Source organism: Pipistrellus hanaki, assembly GCF_964339955.1.
Source record: "Pipistrellus hanaki genome assembly, chromosome: 17".
In the NCBI taxonomy this organism is placed as follows: domain Eukaryota; kingdom Metazoa; phylum Chordata; class Mammalia; order Chiroptera; family Vespertilionidae; genus Pipistrellus; species Pipistrellus hanaki.
Window position 1 is genome coordinate 24,251,394 of NC_140519.1, and position 26,170 is coordinate 24,277,563.

The following is a 26,170-nucleotide window of genomic DNA, read 5'->3' on the forward strand; positions in this document are numbered from 1 at the left end:
AAGGTATGATGACGCCTACATCTGGTATACACACCGATATAAGCATTTAGATCACAAGAGATGCTAACAGAATAAGGAGGCAAGTAAAATACCTCCTGTCACCGCTCACCTATTGCTATGCCTGCAAAAGTGCAGGGAGCAGATTAAAAAAAAAAAAAAAAAAACAAGCGTAGAAGAAAAAACCCTGCAGCTCTCTCTTACAATGACTTTTATTGTCCTGTGATGCTTTTACTTTTTTAGTTCAGCCATACATTTGGGTCCAGAGGGAGATTACATTTTCACCAGGCGGTCAGTAGTCATCTTTCCTGCAAAGTAGCTTCTGGTACCCAGGAGCGATTTGAAAACCCAAACACTGAGCGCCATCCCAAAGAAAGGAGGCAGCTGGTTCATCACCTCCCAGAGCGCGTAGCCAGCCGCCCCGCCCCCAGGATAGTCCCGCCCCCTTACTCTCGCCCCGCCCCTCCGCGTAACCCGGATACACACCCACGCTCCCCTTTCACCTCCCGGCAGTTGGCTAACGTGGATGTGAGCCCCGGCTGCACCGTGCCGCCCCGGGGAGCTGGGCACGCGGGACGGCGAAGGCGCGCTGCTCTCAGCTTCTCCCGGGAAGGAGCGATGGGGCGCGCGGGCGCCGGGGGGCGGGCGCCGGTGTAGAGCGCGCGGGGCCCGGCCCGGGAGCGCGGCTTGGAGGCCCGTGAAGGCCGCCGCCCCGAGCGCCGGGCCTCCTCGGGCGCCATGGCCCCCATGGGCATCCGCCTGTCCCCGCTGGGGGTGGCCGTGTTCTGCCTGCTGGGGCTCGGCGTGCTCTACCACCTCTACTCGGGCTTCCTGGCCGGCCGCTTCAGCCTCTTCGGCCTGGGCGGCGAGCCGGCGGGCGGCCCGGCGGCGGCGGCGGGCCCGGCGGCCGCGGCGGACGGCGGCTCCGTGGACCTGCGCGAGATGCTGGCCGTGGCGGTGCTGGCCGCCGTGCGCGGGGGCGACGAGGTGAGGCGCGTCCGCGAGAGCAACGTCCTCCACGAGAAGTCCAAGGGGAAGACGCGCGAGGGCGCCGACGACAAGATGACCAGCGGGGATGTGCTGTCCAACCGCAAGATGTTCTACCTGCTCAAGACCGCCTTCCCCAGCGTGCAGGTGGGTGGGTGCCGCCGCGGGCGCCGGAGGAGCGGGGGCCCGGGAGCGTGGGAGCCTGGGCACGGGCCCCGTCCCATAGACGCCTCCCCGGCAGCCCCAGGACATGGAGCTCCCGCTCCCATTTTACAGATGTGGGTGGAGATGGAGAACGCTGAGCTGGAGGTGCCCAGGGTCACGCAGACAGTTCCTGCAAGAGCTGCTGGGTGAGATTGCAGGCAGTGCAAGGGCCCAGGCCCTCTGGCCCCTTCGAGGGAGGGAGGGAGGGAGGGAGGGAGAGAGAGAGAGAGAGAGAGTGAGTGAGTGGTGTGTGTTTTATACATCAAAGGGCTGAGCTTCCCCCTACCTGTCCTGCCTCAGGCTCCTCTGTCAAATGAAAGGGATTGCACTAGAACCCCCAGGGTCCTCTAGCCATCCCTGATTTAATTACTGGGAAAGGTGGTGACTGTATGAACACACGTTTTCTGGCCGACCTACCAGGAATCAATGAAAGGTCAGCAGCTGTGGAGGGGGTCTGGGCATGTGTCCTGACTGGAATCAAAGGTCAGCGCTCTGGGAGGTGATGAACCAGCTGTGGCGCTGGCCTTTGTGGGATGGATACTTATGATTCACTGTAGTTGTAGTTGTTATCAGGACCCTCTTCATGGGAATTATTTTGAGGGCCCTTCAAGGAACTTTTTGGCAGTATATTTCTCAGCAACTTCATTTCAACTGTCTATCCCTTGTTTACGCCAGGAAATAAGAATTGAAGAGCATTTGCTTTTTCTTTGGGTAGCTTCCTGGTAAGGAATCTTTCTGGTAAAGCATTGCTGTAGTAGGGAAATTCAGACATTTTTGGCTACTGGGAAGAAAAATTGTTTCCAGTGGAATTGAATTAATTAGATCAACAAGGAAATCTAACCTGGAGCTTCTTTGGAAGAGTTAGGCGAGTGTTGTCGTCATAGAATTGCATACCATATGTGACCCTTGTTCTAGTCTATCTTATGTTTGTGGTTTTCTTCCTTCCTCTTCCTCTTTCTGTCTTTTTTCCTTTTCTTAATTTTTTTCTTAAAATTTTTTGCAGCAATTAACATTGGAATTCATCATGAGCTGCTGAATACCAGATGTAATTCACACAAGAATTCTCAAACACGTTTCAATTTTTCTTATGCCCTATCCTGCTTTATCATAGTTTGCATCTCTCTGATCTCCAAAACACAGAGTTCTTCCCCGTGTGGTGAGTTGGTAGAAGAAACAGGAATTTCACAGTTGTAACAGTAGCAACAGTAACATTTATTGAGTACATTCTAGGTGCCCAGATACTGGCCACACAGGACTTCATTTGATCCTCACAGCAACTTCAGAAGTAAATTTTATTTATGCCCACTTTCCAGATGGGAAATCTGAAGCTCATGGCACTTGACTACACAGTTTATATCATCTTTTAACTCTTCATTTTAGGAGGCTACTTAAAACAGAACTTATAGTGTGGTCTCCTAGGACCTAGGGAAATAAAATGGTGCAAGCTTAAAAGCAATAATGGTGAAATATAGTAAGCAGAGTTGAATTTTTTTTAAGGTAAAGATAAAAGCATTCTTAAATATTGGAAATGTAAATCTGTGCATGTGTGTTCACATGCCAACTCCAGCCCACTCCACTTCTGCCAAAGCTTTTGTCTTGGGTAACTTCCACGGGATTCTGAGTTTGCTCAGAATCCATTAGCAAACACTAAGGGAACGGCTGCCAAGGGTAGAGAGCTGCCTTTTATTAAACACTAAACCTAAACTCTCAGAATTGTGGATGTTGAAGTCTCCTTATTTTCTTGGGATTGTGTGAATGTTTGCATGTACTCTTCAGTGTTCATTTTGGTTGGTGATTGGTGGAATAGAGGAGGCTATGTTCATTCATACAATGGCAAAATAGGATAGTGTCATGTTGAGCTATCTCCTTTTGTCCCTATGTTGTTAGGCTAGAGGCCAGATGTAGCCATCTAAGTGCAGACTCAGCCAGAGAGTCTTTTTTCACTCCCTTCCCCCAGCACGCAGAAGTACAGTCTTAAATGTATAGCTGTTTTTGAAGCCTCACCTGCAGTTTTTTTGGTAAGGAACTTAAATCAAATCCCGCTCAGTTTATTTTCTTAGGGAAAATTAGCATCAAGAGACCACAGATACTCTTTTCTTTTATACTGGTGCCCATGCTAATGGAAAGAGGTCTGTTCTCCCACTACTTTCCTGGAGTAAGATGCTTGAGCTTTCCTATGTATACACACATAAACACTTTATTGATTTTGGAAAGGGAAAGATAGAAATATCAATGAGGGAGAGAGAATCACTGATTGGCTGTCTTCTGCATTTTCTCCCCAACCCCCCCCCCCCCCCCCCCCACTGGGGATTGAGCCCACAACCTGGGCATGTGTCCTGACTGGAATCAAATCAGGGACCCTTCAGGTTGTAGGACAAGGGCTCTAGTCACTGAGCCAAACTGGCTAGGGTGAGCTTTCCTAATGAAGTTCACCCCTCAGAAAAACAATATAGCATGTCACTCCAGAGCAGTGGTTCTCCACCTTCCTCATGCTGCGACCCTTTAACACAGCTCCTCATGTTGTGGTGACTCCCACCCATGAAATTATTTTCGTTGCTACTTCATAACTATAATTTGGCTACTGTTAAGAAATCCTAATGTAAATGTCGGTGTTTTCTGATGGTCTTAGGCGACCCTGCTAGTGGTTCTGAACCTGTGGGTCACGACCCACAGGTTCAGAACTGTTGCTGTAGAGCCAGGGGCATTGACAAGAAAGAGGTATTCCATGTTTTAAAAATTCTTGTGGCACACCAGTGTGCCTCCTGCAGCACACCCGCTGAAAATCACTGCTCTGGAGCACTAACTAAACTGGGGACAATTTTGCCTCTAAGGGACATTTGGCAGTGTCTGGAGATTTTTGGTTCTTACAGCTGGGGGTAGAGTGCTATTGACATCCTGGAGGTAAAGGGTAAATAGCCCACAATGCATAGAAAAGGAGCCCATAACGAGGCATTACCTGGCCTAAGTTTTCAACTTGTGCCCACGTTGAGAAGCCCTACTCATGTTTGTCCTAAGAAAACTCAAGTTTGGCCTAGGATACCTGGATTTCCTTTTATAGTTAACTTTTTTCATGTTAGTGATCTTCGTTGGGTTCTCCGGGCAGCAATTCTCTTCCTAAACACATTGGCAGTGTTTGATTTCACTGTGTGAAAATAATAAATGCAGCATTGGTATGACACAGCGTCTTTTATCCTTGTGTATATGATGAAAATGAAGGCTGAAGATTGCTGGAGTGGATTTGCAGAGAAACACACAACAGACAAATTTAGATTTATCTTTATGATTTAAAGTAAAGGGAATTCTTTTAAAAATATATATTTTGTATTGATTTCATAAAGGAAGGGTGATGGAGAGAGAAAGGAAACATCAATGATGAGAGAGAATCATTGATAGGCTGCCTCCCTTATGCCCCACATTGGGGGTCGAGCTCGTAACCCGGGGATTCTTTATTTGAGGGGCTCCTGTCCTCATCTCGACTTGTTCAGAGTTTTGACAATGATTTAAGATAAAGCATGCTATTCCAAGCTGGTAGGAGCAGCTTGTGTCCATGCCTTCCTGACTTCTAGAATAGGAGTTAAATTCTTTCACCACGAGTACCCACTAGAAAAGTTGAGAAGTTCTAGTATAGTGCAAAGAACTCTTGCCTTTGACATCTTGTCCAGTCTCCAGCCTATGCCAAATATTAAACTTGTGTTACAGTTTCCTCTCCTTTAAAATTAAGGTAACAATGTGATAATCAGTGTTTCAATAAACATTGCAACCAGAGAAAAAGAAATTCATTGGGATAGGCCCAATAGAGGATTTTACTATAGTAAAATCAAGTAGCCTGATGAGCCTGAATCAGAAGCACATGGAAGAAAGGTAGGCAGGAGCCGTATCATATGCCAAACTCTAAAGTTTGGACTAGATCTTTAGTTCAGTCCTAGAGTATTGAAAGATTTACCCAACTTTTCTTAAAGCTTGCAATGTGCCATACTTTGTTTTGGTTTTGGGCACTTGGAGTGGGTGAGACCAGTCAGGAGACTTTTAAATACCTGTGTGGGGGATGAGGACCAGAACCTGGGCAATGGGAAAGTTATACTTAGCTTGTTTTACTAACTAACATTTATTTAGTTCTGGCAAGCACTGAATTAAGTTTTTATTGCCTCTATTTATTTATTCGACAAAAACAGGAGGTGAGTACTCTTACCTCCATTTTGCAGATAAATTGAGACTTGGAGAGGCTAAATAATTTGCCAAAGGATATACAGCTAGAAAGTAATCTGAGGCTCACAAGAGATTCACTTAATGATCCCCGAAAATAAGACATCCTCCGAAAATAAGACGTACTTACAGGTTTCCTTCTGAGTGAAATATAAGGCATCCTCCGAAAATAAGCCTTCCCCCCCCTCCCCCCCCCCCCCCCCCCCGACTAAACATGAGAGATTTGGATTTTAAAAGAAATGGAGTCACAGGAAATTCAGGAATTGGATTGTTATGATGATGTTCCAGAAGATGACGACATGATTGTCATTGAATAAATGAGTAAATTCTTGATACTGTAGGATTCACAGTTTGTCTGGTTTGTGTTGACAACTACCGTACTACCGTTACGGTACTACAGGTAATAAATTTCCTTTATTTGCATTTAACAATAAATGTGTACCATATTCTTCTTCATCGAAAAATAAGACATCCCCTGAAAATAAGACCTAGCACATCTTTGGGAGCAAAAATTAATATAAGACACTGTCTTATTTTCAGGGAAACAGGGTATCATATCAGATATTTGATTCTATATATAAGGTACTCTTAGAGGTATAACTATAGTGTACTCTTAAATTATAGTTTTGAATGATTGGAAGGACTCAGGGTAGATGCTTGAAGAATAGTAGAGGTGGTAGACCAGTTAGGAGGCTTTTTCAAGTGAGCAACAATACATTTTGAATTAGAGTTATGATTGTAGACAAGTTAGATGTGGAAGGATATGAGAAAATTTTTGCGATGTGTCAAAAAAGACTCTGGTTTTGCTAGTGGTGAAAGGGATAACAAGTACTAGAGGGAAGATTAAGTGTTATCTTAGACTTAAGTTAGAGGTGCCTTGTATGTTCAAGGGAATATGTTAAGGAGATAGTTAAATAAATATGAGTCTGAAGCTATTGATATTTCTGAATTAGAAATACAAATTTCTGAGTCATAAATGTGATATTGATTGAAACCAGCTGTGGACAGGATTGCTTAATGAAAGAAAATTGTGTGAAAGGGGAAGATGAGTACCTACAACCAAGGATAACAAAGACTGAAAATAATCCTTCATAAATAAAAGCCTAATATGCTAAGTGTCCAATTGTCCACTCATCCATTCAACCAATCAAAGTGTAGTATGCTAATGATATGCTGAGGCCACTCAACTGCTCACTATGATGAGCACTGACCACCAGGGGGCAGATGCTCTGACTGGTAGGTTAGCTGGGGTCTGGCTGATCAGGATTGAACGAGATGGGCTGGACATGCCCTGGAGCCTTCCTGCGGTCTCCAGCTGGCTAACCTCCTGCGTCCCTCTCCAGCCCCGATAGTGCACCAGTGGGGTCTCTCAGCCTGGTCTGCACCTTCTTGCAATCCAGGACCCCTCAGGGGATGTGGGAGAGCTGGTTTTGATCTGGTCCCGCTCAGTGCAGGAGCTGTCCCCTGGTGGTCAGTGTGCTCCCACAGGGTGAGCAATGCTCAGCCAGAAGCCGGGCTCACAGCTATTGAGCGGAAAAGGAGTGGCACCTCCGCAGCAGCCAGGCATCCCCGAGGGTTCCGGACAGTGAGAGGATGCAAGCCAGGCTGAGTCCCGCCCCCCCCCCCCCCCCCCCCGTCCCTTTGCCCCCCCACCTCCCTTGGCCCCCACCCCAGTGCATGAATTTCCTGCACCAGGCCTCTAGACACTTAATAGTAGCAGCCAACTTTTATTAAATGCTTACTCTGTGTTAAGTACTATACTGTTTGCTTTACCTTTTCTATTCCATTGAATTATGCAAAGAACCCTGTAGAGAGAGATATTTCTCATCCATTTTTAGCACTTGGTAACTGGAGCTCAGAAAGATTATTTATAGAGATATAATAGTTTATAGAAAAAGACTTCTGAAAAGGGAGGAGAATAAGATAGGTAGAGCAGTGTTTATCCATTTAGAACATAGTTATTGAATTCCTACTGTGTTCATAGGTACAGCTCGAGACAATATATTTAAAAATTTATTAAGATTTAATGTTTTATGTAAATGGTACCTTCTTAAGGTATTAACCAAAAGCCTCTTTAACCCCAAAGTAATGGAATTGTCATGTAAATAACATTAATTGTGTTTTGAATTCTTGATTTCTTCTTTTTATTCAATTCCCTGTTAAAGACTAGGACAAGATAGGCAGTAGAGATGGGGGAGGGAGAGTAGATTGAGTAGAATGGTTATGGAGAAGAAATAAAACTACATTAGTGAAGAATAATGTTGTCAATCAAGAAGTATTTAGCACCTATTATTAAGGCACTGGTTTATAGGCAGTGGAGATGGAGCTGCAGTAATGAAGGAACTGTGTCTGAACACACGGATCTTATGTTGTAGTAGGTCAAGATAGATACTTAACATGGTAACAAATAAGTGACTTATATTGATAAGAAATAAAAGTAAGAACATTTGGGAAGAGTGATTTGAAGAAATATAAGTAAGAACATGTGGGAAGAGTGATTGGGGGATCATGCTTTGGCCATGGGTAGTTGCGGAAGGCCACTCTAAGGCACAGTCCTTTGAGCTGAGAGCTGAGTGATAAGAAGCAGACCATCATGCAGAGATTTGGTAAAAGAGAATATGAGCAAAAGAGTGCAAGTACAAAGGCCTTGAGGCCAAGGGACAGGTAAGTCTGGAATGTAGTAAATAAGAGTGCAAATAGATAAAGGTTACAGATCATCCAGGCCTTGCCTTGTAGATGATAGTAAGCAGCCTGGATTTTGTCTCTGTGTAATGAGAAATTATTGGAAGGTTTTAAGTAGGGAGTAATATAATCAGTCTCATTTAGGAAGATGGCAGGTAGCTAGGTTGAGAAAGAAAGCTCCAAAAAAGCAGTGATTTTTGTCTCTTTTGTTCATTATTATATCTTAGTACCCAAAAGAGTTTAGCTTGTGTAGTCATTAAATAGTTGATGAATGAATGAATTTGAGAATATACTGTAGGAGCCAGAGCAATCAAAGGCTATTCTAGGAATCCAAATATGGGATAGATGGAGATTTAAACCAGAATTTTTTTAAAAAAAATTTTTTTGGTATACTGTACATGATTTAGTCTGTGGTTTTTGCATGGTGATACAAAGTACTGTAGAGTGATGTCTGCAAGATGGCAGGAATTCTCTACTGACATTCCCTCACAGAACACAGATTTTGGCGGTTATTCATAAATAAGAATATCTTTCTGGGAATCTGAGAGTCCAGCAGAAAACTTATAGCACACCAATGAGGCAAAGAAAAAAAAGAAAAAAGAAAACCCAAGGCAAGAATAAATGCATGAATGTTTTTGCTAATCTTAGGTACATTTATTTCTAGATAATTTATTTTTGTTGTTAGTATAAATGGTTTTCTTTATGTTAAATGTTTTTAATATTTCTTGCTATATAAATATTCAATCAAATATATTCTTGCTATATTTGATTGAATATTAAATATTCAATCAAATATAAAAATGTAGTTGATTGATAATGATTCACATCGTACCAAGCTACTTAATTTTGTTCTATAATATTGCCACAAATTTTTTTGAATTTTTTCAGTAATCAGGTATCAGTTACATATTTTGCTGCTCTACCATGCCCTCATCTGTCTTAGCTATCTATAATGGCTAGGACTCTGCACATTATTAATAGTGGTTTTGATGGAGGGCAACCGACTGTCCTTCCTGCAGGGTTCTTCAGCTTCTGGCTTCCATTCCCGTCTGACCTCAGACCTCATCTTTAGCTCCCTTCTTCGTTCACTTGCTCTAGCCATGTTTGCCTCCTTGCTGTACTCTGAATATACCAGGCACACACTCATCGTAGGGCTGTTGGATTTTTTTATTCCATGGGCTGGAGTGTGTGCCCTTTACATACTTGCTAGTCTCACATCCTTTAGATTTGCACTCTTATACCACCTTTTCAGTCTTGCCTTTTTTAGCTACCCCGTCTTGTAAAAACAAATTAACAACTTCATTGCAGCATATTTTACATATGATATTATTTGCTTGTTTCACATGTCCAATTCAGTAGTTTTTGGTGAATAGGCCAAATTGTGCAACCATTGTTATTAATCAGTTTTAGAAAAATGTTATCACCCCAAAAATAACCCTGGGCCCATTTACTGCGAATCCCTGTTCTACCCTCTGCCCCAGGCAACTACTAATACTATCTCCATAGATCTGCCTGTTCTAGACATTTCACATACAATGGAACCACCCAGTATTTAGTCTCTTGTGTCTTCTTTTTTCATTTAGTATAATGCTTTTGGGTTTATCCCTGCTATGGTATGAATCACTACCTCATTTCTTTTTATGGCTAAATAATGTTCAATGGTATGGATGTACCACATTTTGTTCATTCGTCAGTTGATGGACATTTGGTAGTTTCCATTTTGGGGCCATTATGAATAATCCTAGCCACCCTATCTTAAAGAACAATCCTTTTCTACTCTCTTACACACACTTCTTGTTCTTTCCTATTTTATTTTCTCTAGCATACCATATGCTTATTTATTTATTTTGTATATTGTTTATCTCCTTCAATAGAATGTAAGTCCCCCAACTTTTGTCTCATGTTGATCAACATCATGAATGTCTGGTATAAAGTAAGAATCAGTAAACATTTGCAAACCAACAAAGGAAAAAATGAGTGGATGAGTTGGATATTTACTATACACTGAATTAGAAATATTTTATGATTTATGTGGCTTGCAGTTTCAGGAATATTACTATTTTTAACCTCTTCAGTGTCAATTTAGGATATTTCAGGGTTCTTTCCAGAGATTGCTAATATCTGTGGGTTTTCACCCTGTATGACTTTGCTCATAATACTGTTAGTGTTATAAACACTCTGACTCTGTAGTAATGGGGTCTAGGCATGGCATCACATACAGTGTAACACATTGATCTATGTACTCTGGAAAGGGAGCTTGTCAGAAAGCACAGTACCCGCTTGTTTCTTTGAGGCTTACTTTATATTTTCTATATTTAGAGTCTTTGTCTTTGACAACAAGCAAAAGTTTAAATATTAGATTGGGAAGTACTTGAAGACAAAATATTGTTGGAATTTCTCTTATAATATAGTTTCATTTTGTAATGAAATGTCTTGAAATTAAAAAAAATATATATTAATTTACCTACTTTAAATTTATGTGATTTTTGTCTGAAAGGTTTTTCTCTTTTGTGCTTTCCTAGGTAGTGATTTTCTTTCTTACTCTAAAAATTTTTTTAACTATTATCTCTTTTTGATGCAGATAAATACAGAAGAACATGTGGATGCAACGGATCAGGAAGTTATTTTATGGGATCGTAAAATTCCTGAGGACATCCTGAAAGAAATAGCCACTCCCAAGGAGGTACCAGCAGAAAGTGTTACTGTCTGGATCGACCCACTTGATGCTACACAGGAGTATACGGGTAATTTTAAAATTTTAAATTGATCTCAAATTTTAGATTGTCATTATATATCAGAAAATCAGAATGAGGGCAGGTAGTATATACATGATAGTAGATATTTTACCAATCTCAAACAACTTTTCCATTAGATTTTAAGACAGCTAGATTAATGTAGCAATATCATATGACCCATTTGCACTGGATTGGTTATTCTCAATGTCTCCTCACCCTACCCCCCCCCCCCCAACTCCACCAACGTATATTATACTCCTTTTTTAATATGTATATGTTATTTTTTTTTTTTTAATTAATTTCAGAGAGAGGGAGAGAGAGAGAAACATCAGTGATGTGAGAGAATCATTGATTGGCTGCCTCCTGCACACTCCTTATTGGGGATCGAGCCTGCAACCCAGAAATGTACCTTGATTAGAAATTGAACTGTGACCTCCTAAATCAGGGGTCCCCAAACTTTTTAAAGTGGGGGCCAGATCACGGTCCCTCAGAGAGCTGGAGGGCCGGACTATATGAACTACTAATTCCTACTGTAACACCTAGGCTGCGCTCACTGCCCAAAAAACCTGGCGGGCCAGATCAGACTCCTCTGCGGGCCGCATGTGGCCCGCGGGCCGTAGTTTGAAGACCCCTGTCCTAAATCATAGGTCTATGTTGAATCATTGAGTCATACCTGCTGGGCTGTACATGTCATAATATATAGTGAGCTTACCCCTTTTGCAGAGAAGGTTATTTTTTAAATTTAATAATAAAATTAAAAATAATTTTAATATTTAAAGATGAGTACTTAGTGTCTGTAATTTACAGATGAGGAAACTGAATTTAAATAATTTGCCCAAAGAAATGCACCTGATAAAATGATAATCTGGGGGAATAACCCAGGTAATTTGCTTATAAAATCAAAACTCAACTACTTCCTTAAACTGGTTCTTATTAGCTAGCTAGCCTCTGAGGGGATTGTTGACTGTGAAAGACATTTTATAAAATGTACATAAATTTTTAATGAAGTAAATTATAACATTATATCCTGAATTTATATGTTACTTTAACAATTGTGTGTGTTTGTTTCTCATAGAGGATCTTCGAAAGTATGTCACTACTATGGTTTGTGTGGCTGTATATGGTAAACCTGTCCTAGGAGTAATACATAAGCCATTTTCGGAATATACAGGTAAGAAATAGGTTAGAGCAAAAGCTGATGTTATTATATCATTTGTCTATAGTGCTTACCATCCTGTCAGAATCTCAGCTGTAGCTCTGTAATTATTAGAGTCAGTCCCCTCCCCTACCTCACCCCTTTGCTGTATACAGTAAGGATTTTATTGTTGGTCCTCAGAGTACATGACAAAGCAGACTGTCTAAACTAGGATAGACAATGTGTAATAAAGATGAGAGATTCTTAGTGTATTGAGGAATACAATTATATGGACTCCCCAGTAGCTGAGGTTGAGGACTCTAACACATTGGATTCTGTGTGTATTCTGAGATCCACCCTGAACAAAATCTGTTGTCATATCAGAAAATGAACTTGATCTTGTGGTGCTTAAGGGCATAGTGGCATTATGGTACTTAAGGGCAATATCAACCTCAACATAAAAAATAGATGGTGTCACTGTGAAAATCTCAATAGCAGTACTAACACACTTAATATAGTTTATGAGGGTCACAATTACTATTAGTATTCCCACTTAGAGATGAGAAACATGAGACTCGGAAAATTGATACAGTCCTCAAGCTCATCCAGCTAAATTAAAGGATGAATCAACCTAGGAATTTTGTGCAAATTAGTATAGTACATCACTTTTATAATTATAATCCACGAATACTAACAGTTGTATAGTATTTAGTAGTTTGTAATATACTTAATGCTATCTCAGTTCAACTTTTTTATAACTATGTGATAAGGGAAAATGTTATTGTATTTTATAGATGGAAAAGGGGCTTACCAGCTCTTACAATGAAAACCATACGTTTATAATGTTACTATAAGACCTAACTACTCTTTTTAAATATCTCACATTTGTTTAAGATTTTCAGTTTATGAAATGTATTAACATAAAATCACTTCACCCTTAAAATAACTCTGGAAAGAATGTAAAATAGGAATTACAGTGACGGTGAATTTTTTAATTAAAAAAATGTGTCTATTAAAGTTAAGTACAGGGCTAAAGTCTTTGAAGCCCTCATTCTTTTGACAGTGTCCCTTATTGCCTCTTCTATATCAGGATTTCCTTTAGCTGCATATAAAGTAAATCTGATTATAATGGTTAAACAAGTACAAGCTTTATTTTTCTCACCTAATAAGACGGCCAAGAGTTTAGGGATTTATTTAATGGCTTTATAATGCTGTTAAGCTGACTTTTCTGTTTTTGCTTTTTTCTTAGAAGATGGCTTTTTTTTAAGATATATACTCAAAGTTTGGCGCTTCCAGTTTGCATAGGTCTATGCTAGGCAGGAAAAAAGAGGAAAGAAGGTACACAAAGGATCTATGCTAGCTAGCCCTTCTTTGTATAAACTTGGCCCTCTCCTTCATCTCATAGACCAGATGTCACATGCACCCTTAGCTACAAGCTGAGCCTGCTACTTCAAAGAGAATTAGACCTGTAATAAAGGGAATGCAGAGGAAATTGCTATCAGATAGGCGAATGGATTCACATTCTTTGAACCTAGTTTCCACATCTGTTCATTTCAGGGGGAAAAACTGGGATAGGAAACTACCCATGGGGGGAAAAAATATTTTATAAAAACATGTATTTCTCCTCATAGGCTTATCTAACTCATTAAAATAAGAAAGCCAAGTCTCTAACTTACAGGAATAAGTTATGTTCCAAAAAAACTCTTTTAAGTTACTAATAAAATGCCCTGTTCTTCTGTGATAAAGCTTTCTTGCCCAGCATACTGGAACATATCTTGCTAGTTAGCAGATACCCAGAATAATCCATAGTTCTTAATTAGGTATAGGTTGACCTGCTAATCCTGGATGAAAGGTTTGTTTGGTGTGCCTTATTCTTGGACTGTTATTTTCAGATCCAGACTGTATATTGATGTTTACAGAATACCGACTGTCAAATAGTGCATTTACCAGAATTTAGCAACACCATTATAGTAAATGGGAAGTAGTTATTATTGGTGGCAGTTTTTTGTAAAGCTGATGAAAATTCTTACCAGATTTAATTAGGATTAATTCATTGAATTTGAAATTCTTAGAAGCAAGAGATACTTGAGTAGTATTTTAATGAAGTAATTTATAAATGTGTAACTGTAGATATCCACACAGTGAAAATTGTAGCTATTAAAACAAGTTATAGCCCTGGCCAGTGTGGCTCAGTTTGATTCCTGATCAGGACACATGTTATTTCTTGCTGGACTTTTATTTTTTTATTTTTTTAAATATATTTTATTGATTTTTTACAGAGAGGAAGGGAGAGAGATAGAGAGTTAGAAACGTCGATGAGAGAGAAACATCGACCAGCAGCCTCTTGCACACCCCCTACCGGGGATGTGCCCGCAACCAACGTACATGCCCCTAACCGGAATTGAACCTGGGACCTTTCAGTCCGCAGACTGACGCTCTACCACTGAGCCAAACCAGTTTCGCCTCTTGCTGGACTTTTAAAAAGCATATCTTACAGAGAGAATATACACATTCTGTAAGCTGTTATTTTACCTTTTCACCATTACCTCATTATCACCAGTCATTAGTATTTAAGTACCTACTGTGTTTTTTAAGGTGATTCATTTTGTCCATAGCAGTGTTATGACTGAATGTATTGAATTTTATGTAACATGAAATACATTTTTCAAAATCCTAAATTAGTAATTTTTATCTAAAAATATTCTGGTATGCCCTAGCTAGCTTGGCACAGCAGATAGAGTGTTGGCTGTGAACAGAAGGGTCCCAGGTTCGATTCCAGTCAAGGGCACATACCTCCTTTGCAGGCTCCTCCTCAGCGGAGAGAGGCCCTGGTTAGGGCATGTGCAGGAGGCAACCAATCACTGTGTTTCTCCCACATTGATATATCTGTCTCTCCATCTTCCTTCCACTCTCTAAAATCAATGAAAAAATATCCTTAGGTGAGGATTAAAAAATAAATAAAATAATTCTGGTAGTATCTTCTGATATAATGCTATCTTGATTCTCTTACACAATACTGACCTCTAGAGATATAGCATTGTAAATTCACTTCTTAGTAAAATCATATTTTTGGGTCATTTCTAAAAAAAAAAAAAAAAAAAAAAAAAAAAAATTAAAGGATTTTTATTTTTTTCAGTTTTTGAATAATTTCAAATATAAAATTGTAATAAATTTTTATATACAGTAGTCTCCCTCTTATTGCAGTTTTATTTTCTGTGATTCAGTTACCTGAGATCAACCACGGTCTAAAAATACTAAATGGAGAATTACAGAAATAAGCAATTCATGAATTTTAAATTGCTCTCCTTCTGGGTAATGTGATGAACTCTCATGTTGTCCTGCCCCGTCCCTCCCAGGGTGTGAGTCATGTTAAACTTTTCACATAATAATTTTATCATCTATTGAACATGTAAAATGGGATCTTTTTTTCTATATGTAACAGCTAGAATTTCTCTATAAGGGAAATTTCTCTATCAACTGAACTTATATATTTGTCTTGAAATGTTCTTACAAGATAAGCATATAACTCTTTTTCTATACCAGTTTTCATTTAAGGAGTGAGGGTGAAAACTGCCTGCAAGAACAAATGTTGTTTTCAGGTGGAGGGAAAGAGCAAGCTTTCTCCTTTTTTTAGATATACTTATGATCTCATGGATATTTGTGTATTTGGTATGGTTCAAGCTAGAATTATTATTTTTTTAGGTTAAATTTGTTTTTTTACACCTTAATATTATATGGTCCCTTTCTTAAGAAATTATCTGTTGGTTCTCTCCTATGAGCAACAGTTAAGTCAGCTTAGTTTTAGCCTTCTTCTTGACCACCCACCATTTATATCTTTTTTTTAATGTTTTTCTTTCTACACTGTTTTTTAACTCTTCAGATTTAAATGGTATCTTTTGAGTTTCCCCAAGCAACTCTGAGATAACATTTACATTTACTTATTCTAGTATCTTTTTCCTATATTTGGTTTCCTCTTATATTTATTAAATTGATTCATTGCTCCCATCTTATGCCCTTTTTTTCTTGGATAATGTAGAAACTGTTGAACTGCTGTGGTATTTGTGTGGGCACATGTTGATTCTTATTGGCAAAGAGGCTGATAATTGATTTTCTTTCCCTTGGAAAGGGCTGGGTCTTTTTTGCCTGGAAGGCCAAAGAGCTTTATCTTTGTAGTCTAATAATAAAGCAATGCTATATCTCTGACTCAGATATGGCATTCTGGTCAGATGTCTACATAGTATGTCTCTCAGTATGGACAATTAGGTCTTCTTTTATTCAGGAACATTTTCTTGAATCATAATTTTAAAGATTAGATCTCTTTCATTATTTTGTTTTTCTTTCTAAGGGACTCCTCAGTATATATGTTGACTTTTCTTTCTCTGACTTCTGCATCTGTCACTTTCTCTTTCCTTTTATTTGTTTTGGCTTTTTGCTTGTTTCATTGCTTGCTATGCTTTTGGACAAGTCAGTTGTCCTTTGTGTATTCTGATTTTGTGTGGAGTCTTAAGTGATTTTGTCTTTTATTTTTCTTTCTTGTGTTATGAGTTCCCATTTTATGTCTTTCTATTGTTTGTTCATCTTGAGTTATTGTTTCATAGTTTTTTTAATTTTTTAATGTTTTTGATCTTTAGAGAGAGAGGAAGGAATAAGAATAGAGAGATAGAAACATTGATAAGAGAGAAACATCAATTGGCTTGCCTCCTGCATGCTCCCTACTGGGGATCCAGCCTGCAACCCAGGCATGTGCCCTGACTAGGAGTCAAACCGGTGACCTCTTGGTTCATGGGTTGATGCTCAACCATTGGGCAACACCAGCCAGGTTCTTTTTTAATTTTGTTTTTTTATTTTTAATCATGTTTGAATGCTGTATTATAGGTTTTTTCTCTGCTTTGTATAAATTTTCAAGTAGCCTGAAATGTTTTAATCTTTGTTCTCTGTGTTTTCTTATATATTTAGGTGGACATTGTGGTTTAACATTTTTTTCATATTTGGCCAGCTACTGTGGAATCATTTGGAGGCTGGTGATTCTCAGTTCAGGAGCTCTTTTCTGTTACCATGAGGAAGGCATTTTTATTATCAGGCATCTTTTCTGTTTTTTACATTTCTTCTTTCTTGTTTGATTCCATCTGTTTCAACTCTTCCTTCTTGTTAGTTTTATTTGCTGTCTTCCAAATTATCTCTCTTTTCGGGAGACATCCTAAAATATGTTGTACATCATCCAGTATGTTAGTAAGACTTCACTTTTGGTTTCATGTCTTCTCTAAGCCTCTTCTTGAGAAGGCTAACCCCTATTTTGTAAAACTACTGTTTGGAATTCTCTACTATATTTTAGACGGCCTCTTATTCTTAAAAAAAATAAAAATAAATAAATAAATAAATAAAAATCACTTTGCTTTCTAGTCTGCTTTAGCCTGCTTGAACAATAAGGAAGATAAACTTGGCTGTCTGACCTTGTAGGCCATAGACTAGATATGCCTATGCTCTCAGTGCCATGCCAGGTGCATTTTTTAATTGGATAGAACTGTGTTGTTTTAAAGGCCACCAGCAAGATAACCACTTAGCACACGTAGGGCTGGCTTTTCAATAAAAAGGGAAGTTCTGCTTATAGCGGGGCTTAGAATTTGAATCCATTTTCACTGAGCCTACCTGTGAATAAAAGTATGACTCCAAATTCCTCCGAGCTCTGTTACCAAGTTTCAGGTCTTTTTCCTTCTGGGAATAAATCCTGGCTGATTTTCTGTCACCACTGAGGTCCTCTGACCTCTTGGCACTTTGTGAGCTCCTGCCCTGTTCCCCACCCTGGGGTCAGTTGCAGCACTCATTCAGCTATCTCTGGTATTTATTCCCCTTATTATAAATTTGGGCTGATAGCTATCCTCTCTCTGCTCCTTATAGTCATTGATTAAGGAAGTTTGTATTAATCTCCTTGTTGCTATGTGGGGGTTTTAGCAAGAAGTGTGAGAAGAGTCCAGGAGACTGTCATCACCCTTGGGGAACTCAGAAACCCAGACCTTAAAAAATTTTCTTTTTTTTTTTCCTGCAGCCAGGAATATGTAATAATGCAGCTGCTTTCATTGTTAGCCATGGTTGACTATATTTTATACTATAGTGAGTGACCAATAGAACAACAATCTAATTGGGATAATTCTGAGGAAGTTTTGTTTTCTTGTATAGTTTGGTAGACAGTGAAGAACACTTCTAAACCAATAAAAATATTTCCAACCATCTCTGGAGTCTCCCCTCCTTCTTAAAAACTTCTGTTCTTTTTTGAAATCTAGTACCATTGCTTATACTATTTGACAAAGCAGATATGTAAATCTAACTTTCCTCTTTAATAGTTTTAAAATTTAAATTATCTGGTGTAATTGGTTGTGCTTGTGTCACAGGTTGGGTTCTCCAGGAATGAGACTTTGAGAGAGGGATTGGCATGCAGAATGTTCACTAGGGGCAGCTTGGGCTTATGTTTGCGAAGGGAGGGAAGGGAGCTTAGATGCAAGGAGTGGTTCAGTTGCAGTGAGATCCAGTGAAGACGACTCAGCTGCCACCCCCCAGGGAGCTCTGGAGCTTAGGAGTTCTTAAGCCAAGTGTGTGTTGTGATCTGTGGCTAAGCGGGATTATGTGGCCTTTTTTAGCTTTGTCTTAATACATGCCTATTTTAATGTAAAAAAAGAAATAAATAAATAAACGTAGTACTCTGTCCTCAGGGGGGAAAAAATAAAGCTTCTGTTTTAGAAAAAAATACAAGTAACTGTGGAAGAGAATTTTCTTAAGTTTCTCGTTATTCTGAATTGAGGATTTTAAAACTCTAGTGCTATTAACAAATATTATATTTGCTTTTCAGCTTGGGCAATGGTAGATGGTGGGTCAAATGTGAAAGCCCGCTCTTCCTACAATGAGAAGACCCCAAGGATTGTTGTATCTCGCTCCCATTCAGGAATGGTCAAACAGGTTGCTCTTCAGACTTTTGGAAACCAGACTACAATTATCCCAGCTGGTGGTGCTGGTATGTTTCTGCTCCCCTTTGATGCCTATAAAGTGTTCCCAGCATGGTCCAGGCTATGTCAGGAGAAAGATTTGGTTGCCACATGCTTGGGAAGAACATGAGAGTAGTCAGGGTACTTTCAAGTAGGCCTGGTCTCCTACTTGGTGATTTCTAGGGTGGGATTTCAGTCATGCATGCTTTCTTGACAGACATATCTCTCATAGAAACACAATTTCACAATAGTGATTTCTGTTCCTCAAGTAACAAAAGCATCTTATTGTCAGTGATGTACTGTCTGTCAATGGTTGTTTTATATATGATCTGATTTCAAAATAGTTCTCCTATCAGTTTAACTCAGGGAGAGGAGAAGAAAAGATCCAAGTACATTATGATGTTTCACGTGGTAAAAGGATGCCAGAAATATGTGTCGTTACAGTGGCTAATCTCGGATCATTTTTAACACCCCGGAATTCTTTAGCCTGTATGTCTGGGATGAGCCAGTCTAGTGCCCACCTATAGCTTAGTGCATATTCTGTAATATGGCCCATATTATGGGTGAGGGGGTCAACTGGCTTTTTCTGGAAGGTAGTATATATTTTAGGCCCTGTAAGCTGCAGATGGTCTATATTGCATGCTGGTTTTTGTTTTGTTTTTTTTAAACTACCCTTTCAAAAATATAAAAATCATATATAACTTGAGGTCTATATAAAAATAGGCCATTGCCTAGATTTGGCTCATAGGTCATTTGCCCACCCTTGTTTTGAATACTGTTTAGTATCATAAAAGTCTTTTAATTCAAATAAATGGCAAATAATTGACAGAAACATTTGTGTTTGAAAACCTTTTCAGCACAGTACTAAAGGGGAAATAATTGCTTATTAACTTGTAAGCCTATAGTTTTAGTTTGTTGGTTACATATATCTGCTTTTCTTGATATGACTTTATTCTTTTCTTAAAGGCTCTTTGTTAGGTTGGTTAAGAAAGGTAATGGCTAAATACTCAGTAAGAATGGATAAACCAGGTTCTAGACCCAGTTTCTTCTGCAGTTGTCTTAATATTTTATTTTTAAACTCTACCTCATTACATAGAGGACATATGATAGTAGTGTTATTTTATATTCTCTTCTTTCAAATCTAGCCTTTCTAGGTATTCAGATGAAACCTGTGGATATTTAGTTTCAGCAAAATATTCCATAGAAAACAGTATGTCCTGAATGTATTATTTCATAGAAAACAACCACAAAGTAGTTGAAATTTAAAAATTTTAGACATATATTTGGTTATACTTGAGAATAACAAGTTATTTTGCAGTATATTTTTTGTTCACTTAGGTTTAATGTCTGTGCCATTACTTTGCTAAAAAACCCCAAACACCTATTTTGAAATAATTTAGACTTGGCAGTTGCAAAGGTAGTACAGAGAGCTCCTGCACACCCTGTGCTTTTGTTTTTCATAGTGTGCTCAACAATCTTCCCAACAGTAACCAAAATTCTTTTTATCTTTTAGGTTATAAAGTTTTAGCGCTCTTGGATGTGCCTGATAAGAATCAAGAAAAAGCTGATGTATACATTCATGTGACATACATCAAAAAGTGGGACATATGTGCTGGCAATGCCATCTTAAAAGCCCTCGGGGGACATATGACTACCCTGAATGGTGAAGAAATCAGTTACACTGGTTCCGACGGCATTGACGGCGGGCTCCTGGCTAGCATCCGAATGAACCACCAAGCTCTGGTCAAAAAACTCCCAGATCTAGAGAAGACGGGACACAAATAAGCAAAGTTGATTATAGATGACAGCTCTTCCAGAGCTGCGTGGTCAGCCTGAAATTTGGAAGCTTCAAATCATTGGTGGAGACTCTGCATGGTTAAGGCCATCCCGAACTTTTTAAAGTATTTATGAAGCATCAGAGACTTATTTTCCCTGTAATAGGATACAAGATCAGGGGAGATGGGTTGCTTCGTGTCTCAAGTATTGTCTTTATTTTTGAGACTATTTTCGTACAGTTGTCATACACAAGGCGTGCGGGTGTGTGTGGGGGTGTGTGTGCGCGCGCGCGTGAATTAAAATCTATAGCTGAGTCTACATTGTTATGAGTCACCATTTTCACACAACATCATGAATCTTCACTGTTAGTACTTTCATGTAAAATTGGGCTGAAGAAAGGATTGATTTCCTATAGATGTTTAATATTACTTTTTACTTATATCTCATTAAAAACAAAGTATGTTGGGGTTTTTACCCTGAGTTCAGATGGAAAGCACAAGAAGCTACATGTTCGTTAATATGCAGCAAATATTCTACTTATCTGTTCCTGAGTATTTCTTATGGGTTAAATAGAATAAGCTTAAATTGTTTTTTTCTTCGAAATTTTAATAACAGGTTCACCAGCAAGTAGAAAATATAGATACATGGTGGTTGCTTGTAACTTCTTTGTGTGTGTGCTTTCTTGATCAAAGAAAAATGTGTTTGTACCCAGGGGTTCAGCTTTCCTGGCGTCTTGCCGTTGATTTTGATTTGCACTATAGACAGTGCATGATTTCATTCATTCTCTCTTGAACACTTAGTCTTTTACGTGTAAGGTTTGGATTAAGATTTCAGGGATAGCATTAGTATTTTAGTATATTTTTTCATTAGGGACATAATATGCTATAAGGCACTATGGAAAAATGGAAACAGTTCTATTAATTGAAAGTTAATTTGACACTATATAAATTGAGCTAACTTTCGTTATTTTCAAAAGCTTTGTTTAAGTATTTTTTTAAAAATTTGACAGGTTTGCATATAGGGATTCTCTCATTGAAAATGAGTTATGGTTGCTCTTAGCATTAATAAATGGCTCTAACTTTACCAAATTCTCAAAGTAGTAAATTCTGAGATATTTTATGGTTGTCCTTCAGATTAAAATAATGAAGGTTAGTGTTAATATTTGAAGCATTTTTCTATTCAGCATGCGAAATCTGGAAGAAAGATGGCGTATTCACTGTATCACTAATTTCAACCTTGCTTTGTGAAATATCATTGGGATCTCGGATTTCTCTCATTGTGATGTCTGAAAACTTTATGTATGCAAACAATACCATTATTTCACGTGACTTCGCTCTCTTTGTGTTCCATAATACACTGATCAAGAGATGGATTTCTCATGATTATTTTGTCTCCCTCCCTCTCCCTTCCCTCCCTTCTTTCTTCCTCTTTTATAACCTTAAAGCAACCTTCCATTTATTGCCTTTCTTAGAGATAAAGTTGACCCGAGTGGACATCCTCACATGTGGAATGTGCACACAACTTTGGGTTTGGTTATTACACTGTCCAAAGCTCTAATTCCTCATTAGGAAATTGAATTTAGTATGATGCACATGTTTCAACCCAATCTCTAGCAACTGGTAATGAATCTGGGACTCAATAGATAGGCTTTTTGTTCAATGTAAATTTATTCAAGAATTTTTGTAGTTGGAACACTTGATATTTAAACAGGACTTAAGAATGCTGAACAAAATATTGAAGATTGCATATTTTTATTTAGTAGCTGTGAGATGAATCCTTTTTTCTTAGGAGAGATGGCAAAGGCATATGCTATTTCCAGAGTACCATGGTATAAAAGCATTGTGTCACTGTAATATGTCATACTTAGGGAAATAAGACTGGCATAGTAAGAAATGGAATTGGAGTGGTTTTCTTACCGCAATATGTGGAAACTTTCTGATTTAATGGAAATGGGAATAGTTTATACTAGCAAGCATGATTGCTTGGTTTTATTTTTAATTGCATTAATTTGCGTGTAGATAATGACTTTGAAGAACTTGTGTGCAAAAATTAAGATATTGACTGACAGTTAAATGCATTATTTTTATAATTTGTTGGATACAGTCTAGTTACTAATGATTTTTAAGTGCTTTTATTGAAAGTTTATTTAATTTTGTTTCTAAAAGTCAGTATACATTGTAACTACAAAGAACAGTATTGATATTTACATGAGACATCTGTTTGCCAGAACATACCAAACACCTCATGAGTGAGTCATATAATAACTCCCAGAATTATATAAATTATTTCTAAAATGTAGTGAAAACTAGAGTTTACTTTTAGTGACCCTCACCTCCCCTCCTCTTGGTCTTCCCTGTCTCTCATTGTTCTTATTTAGAAGATATTTTCCCTTAAAATTAAGTTTCACACATCGCAGTCAGTAAGAAGCAGTGGCATAAATAACCTCAGTAGCCATCAGTTGTCCTTTTCCACTGTCTCTTCATTCCTACATCATTCCCTATCTCCCCAGCCCCTTAAATGTTCTCCTTATATTTCTGCTCTTCTTTCTTAATCAATAGACTCTTCCCAAACCTTATCAAGGAATTCTTTCTTAGACCTATTTCTCTCAAGATTAACTGCTGAAATCTTAACAGTAGAACAGACTCCAGTGAGAGATCAATCCTGGTGAAATCCTAGCTGACCGTTAATTTTCAGACTCTCCTGATAAAGCAAAGAAAAATCACCTTAAAATAGATCACAGACCTTGATGCTGTCAAATCTAACTAACCATGCTTCAGTTTTCACAAAGCAAATCTCCCAACCCTTTTTTCAAAGAAGGAATATGCAGGAAATATGAGTTTGGGTATATAAGCCTGCTTGAGAAAACTTGCTTTTTTTATTAGTTTTCATATTTGAATCCTTATTTCAGTTGCGATTACAAGGACCTACAAGATAGGTCATATATGTCCTTGGTATTCAATTGTCCCTTTTCCCCAAATTTTAGTTTTTAAAATTAATATTAAAATGAATTGTTTAAAGCTGTATAATGAAATTAAATAAGCAATTTGATTTATGTGTTTTAAGTAGCTATTGTGCAAACTTCCCGTTCGCTGGGTGCACCCATTCAGAATTGTGTAAACTGGGGCAGAGGAAGTGGGGGAGGGGCACTGGCTAGGACAAGAGGAAGGATAGCTCAGGGAAGGGTAGCAAGGGGAGGATGCAAAGCAAACATCTGCTCTGACGCCTGTGATCAGGAACTGGGCCCTGGCCTCAGATGTTTAGTTCAAATATTGGGTTTCACTCAGGCTTTTATGGTGACAACCATCCCTGGTGGCCCAAGCATAAAAGAAAGCAGGAGTGCCACCCCTATTTCTCAGAAAATACCCTGCTTGCCTACCCTTGATAACACCTTGAAATGGCCTTATGGATACATTCTAGCCAGTTAAAAACGGGCAACTATTTGGATTAGCCTAACTGCAGCTACTTACCTTGGCAATGTGCTGTTTGCCCCTGGATGGAAACAATGATTTTTCCTTTTAGATCTTGGTTGAATTTCAGACATATTTCATTATTTTGAGTGTATGCCTATATAAAAATTCTGTCTTGTAACTGTTTTGTGAAATAAACCTAATCTGTGGTTTCATAGTATCCAAAAAAAAAAAAAAAGTTGTGCCTTAACAATAGGGCATTGTATGTTAATAAGGGAAAACAATCTTTTTAACAGATGGGGAAAATTTTGCCATTAAAATTTAAGTTATTTTCATGTTTTTAATAGTAGAGTTGGGGAAAACCCATTAAAATTACTTTTGCTTAATCTAGCATTGACAACTAAAGTACATTTTTATAACTGGCATCTATCTTGATGTATATAGGTTTGAAATGAAACTTTATCCTTTGGTTTTTAATTTCAGTTAATGTAAAGGCCAGGATAGATTACATTCTTTTAAATTTTTACTGTTAACTCATTTTAGCATGCTGTTGTATCTGTTCTGGTCCTGAGTCACTTTGGTTAAAAAAAATATCTATTTATTCTTTGTGCCACATCAGTAATTTATTAATGTTAAAAAATATTGTATGTTGTGTTACATACCAGAACAGTTCCTAGGTAGAGGAGTGTTCTGGTTACCAGTTACTATGAGGGCAAGAAGAATTAAACTCTGTACTTCAAAAGGAGGTTTTGGTTTTATGAGATGCTCTGTTTTGTAAGTTGCTGATTATTTCCTTAAAGCCTGGCAGCTGTTTGTGTTGTAATTTTCCCTTGGTAAATGCTTACAGGAAAGCTTTTTCTTTCATTTAACAATTTTTTAAGTTTGATGGTAAATTAGTTCTGTGGGAAAATGAGATAGTTTTCCTTTGAGATAATATAAGCCAAACTTTCAGAAGTTAAGGATGATGAATAATAGTAAAACGTCTTGTTATATATTGTGTTTGTAAGGGTTCCCAAAGTGTTATAATAAGGTAATTTGTGTAATTGCAGAAGCAGAAGCTGATGTTTGATTATTATAACGTTCTGTTAAAATTCTCTTTGAGGTGTATGTTACACGCATAGTAAATTATTATTCAAGAAAGATCCTGTATTTTTTTAAATAGGAAATATAGCATCTTTCTCAAGTATCTTTCATCTCAAGTATCTTTCCCTGAGATGAAACCCCCTTCATTTATGTTGAGTTAAGGAGGGAATGTTTATGGAATTTATGTATAAAATATGGATTTCAATTTCCATCTATCCTTATGTCCACCGTTGGCAGTAGTGAAAGCTGGCTTTATGGACTAATGGGAGAAACCATAATGAACTGGTGCTGCCTTTGTTTTTTTCCCATTTGATGGTGTTACTCAAGCTACTAGATACATATACATACACAAGGGGTTGAGTTTACACTAAAACTATGAAATGGCAGTCTTGTGTCCCTGCCTCTTTAAACAGTTTTTATTTATCATCCTCATTTCCTGTTAATCTCTTTCATTGATGAAAGTGATTAAAATAAAAATACTTTTGAGTACCCTTCCCCTCACACATTTAAAGCTGTAGAGGAACTAAACCACTTCCTGTTGCCAAGACATGCTTAAGCACCAGAGTTTTCTGTACTTGGCATGCTGTACCCTGCCTCACCCACACCACCAAATTTAGGGGTCGGGGGGTCCCCATTTCAGACTTTAATCTTTACAAGGAAGTAAAACTACCCCCTCCGTGTTTTTAGAGCAGTTTTTTTGTTTTGTTTTTGTTATTGTTCCTTATAACACTAATTTATACATGTGCTGGTGTAAACTTAAGGACAGGGATTATATATTTTGGTGAATTTTCTGTTTCCACTTCAACCCCAACAGCTAGGCCAATGTCTTGAACAAATTAGGTGCTTACTATATGCTGAACTAAATTGAATAAAGGGTTATGACTATCATTAGCATTTCTAATGCCTCAGTTGTATAAGCTGGTTGCTTGTTTTGTTTCCTCTGCAAATATTTATGATTTTAACCCCCCACACACTATATTATTTTTT

At 38.4% G+C, this 26,170-nt stretch overlaps 1 protein-coding gene across 1 annotated transcript; it reads left to right on the forward strand.

Annotated features, from left to right (window-relative positions):
• The first annotated feature begins 586 nt into the window (after nucleotides 1-586).
• Nucleotides 587-22,070, forward strand: BPNT2 (3'(2'), 5'-bisphosphate nucleotidase 2). The gene is made up of 5 exons (XM_084865024.1): nucleotides 587-1,131; nucleotides 10,655-10,817; nucleotides 11,884-11,979; nucleotides 18,785-18,946; nucleotides 20,431-22,070. Exons 1-5 carry the CDS (start codon nucleotides 736-738, stop codon nucleotides 20,700-20,702), a joined length of 1,089 nt encoding a protein of 362 aa, XP_084721150.1. The 5' UTR covers nucleotides 587-735; the 3' UTR covers nucleotides 20,703-22,070.
• The last annotated feature ends 4,100 nt before the right edge of the window (nucleotides 22,071-26,170 follow it).

What these genes read in the sequence shown, in the direction of transcription:
- BPNT2 (XM_084865024.1), top strand. Translation starts at nt 736, where the DNA reads ATGGCCCCCATGGGCATCCGCCTGTCCCCGCTGGGGGTGGCCGTGTTC. An exon ending in CCGCCTTCCCCAGCGTGCAG is followed by an intron (nt 1,132 to 10,654) that starts GTGGGTGGGTGC and finishes TTTTTGATGCAG; the next exon opens with ATAAATACAGAAGAACATGT. An exon ending in GCCATTTTCGGAATATACAG is followed by an intron (nt 11,980 to 18,784) that starts GTAAGAAATAGG and finishes TTTGCTTTTCAG; the next exon opens with CTTGGGCAATGGTAGATGGT.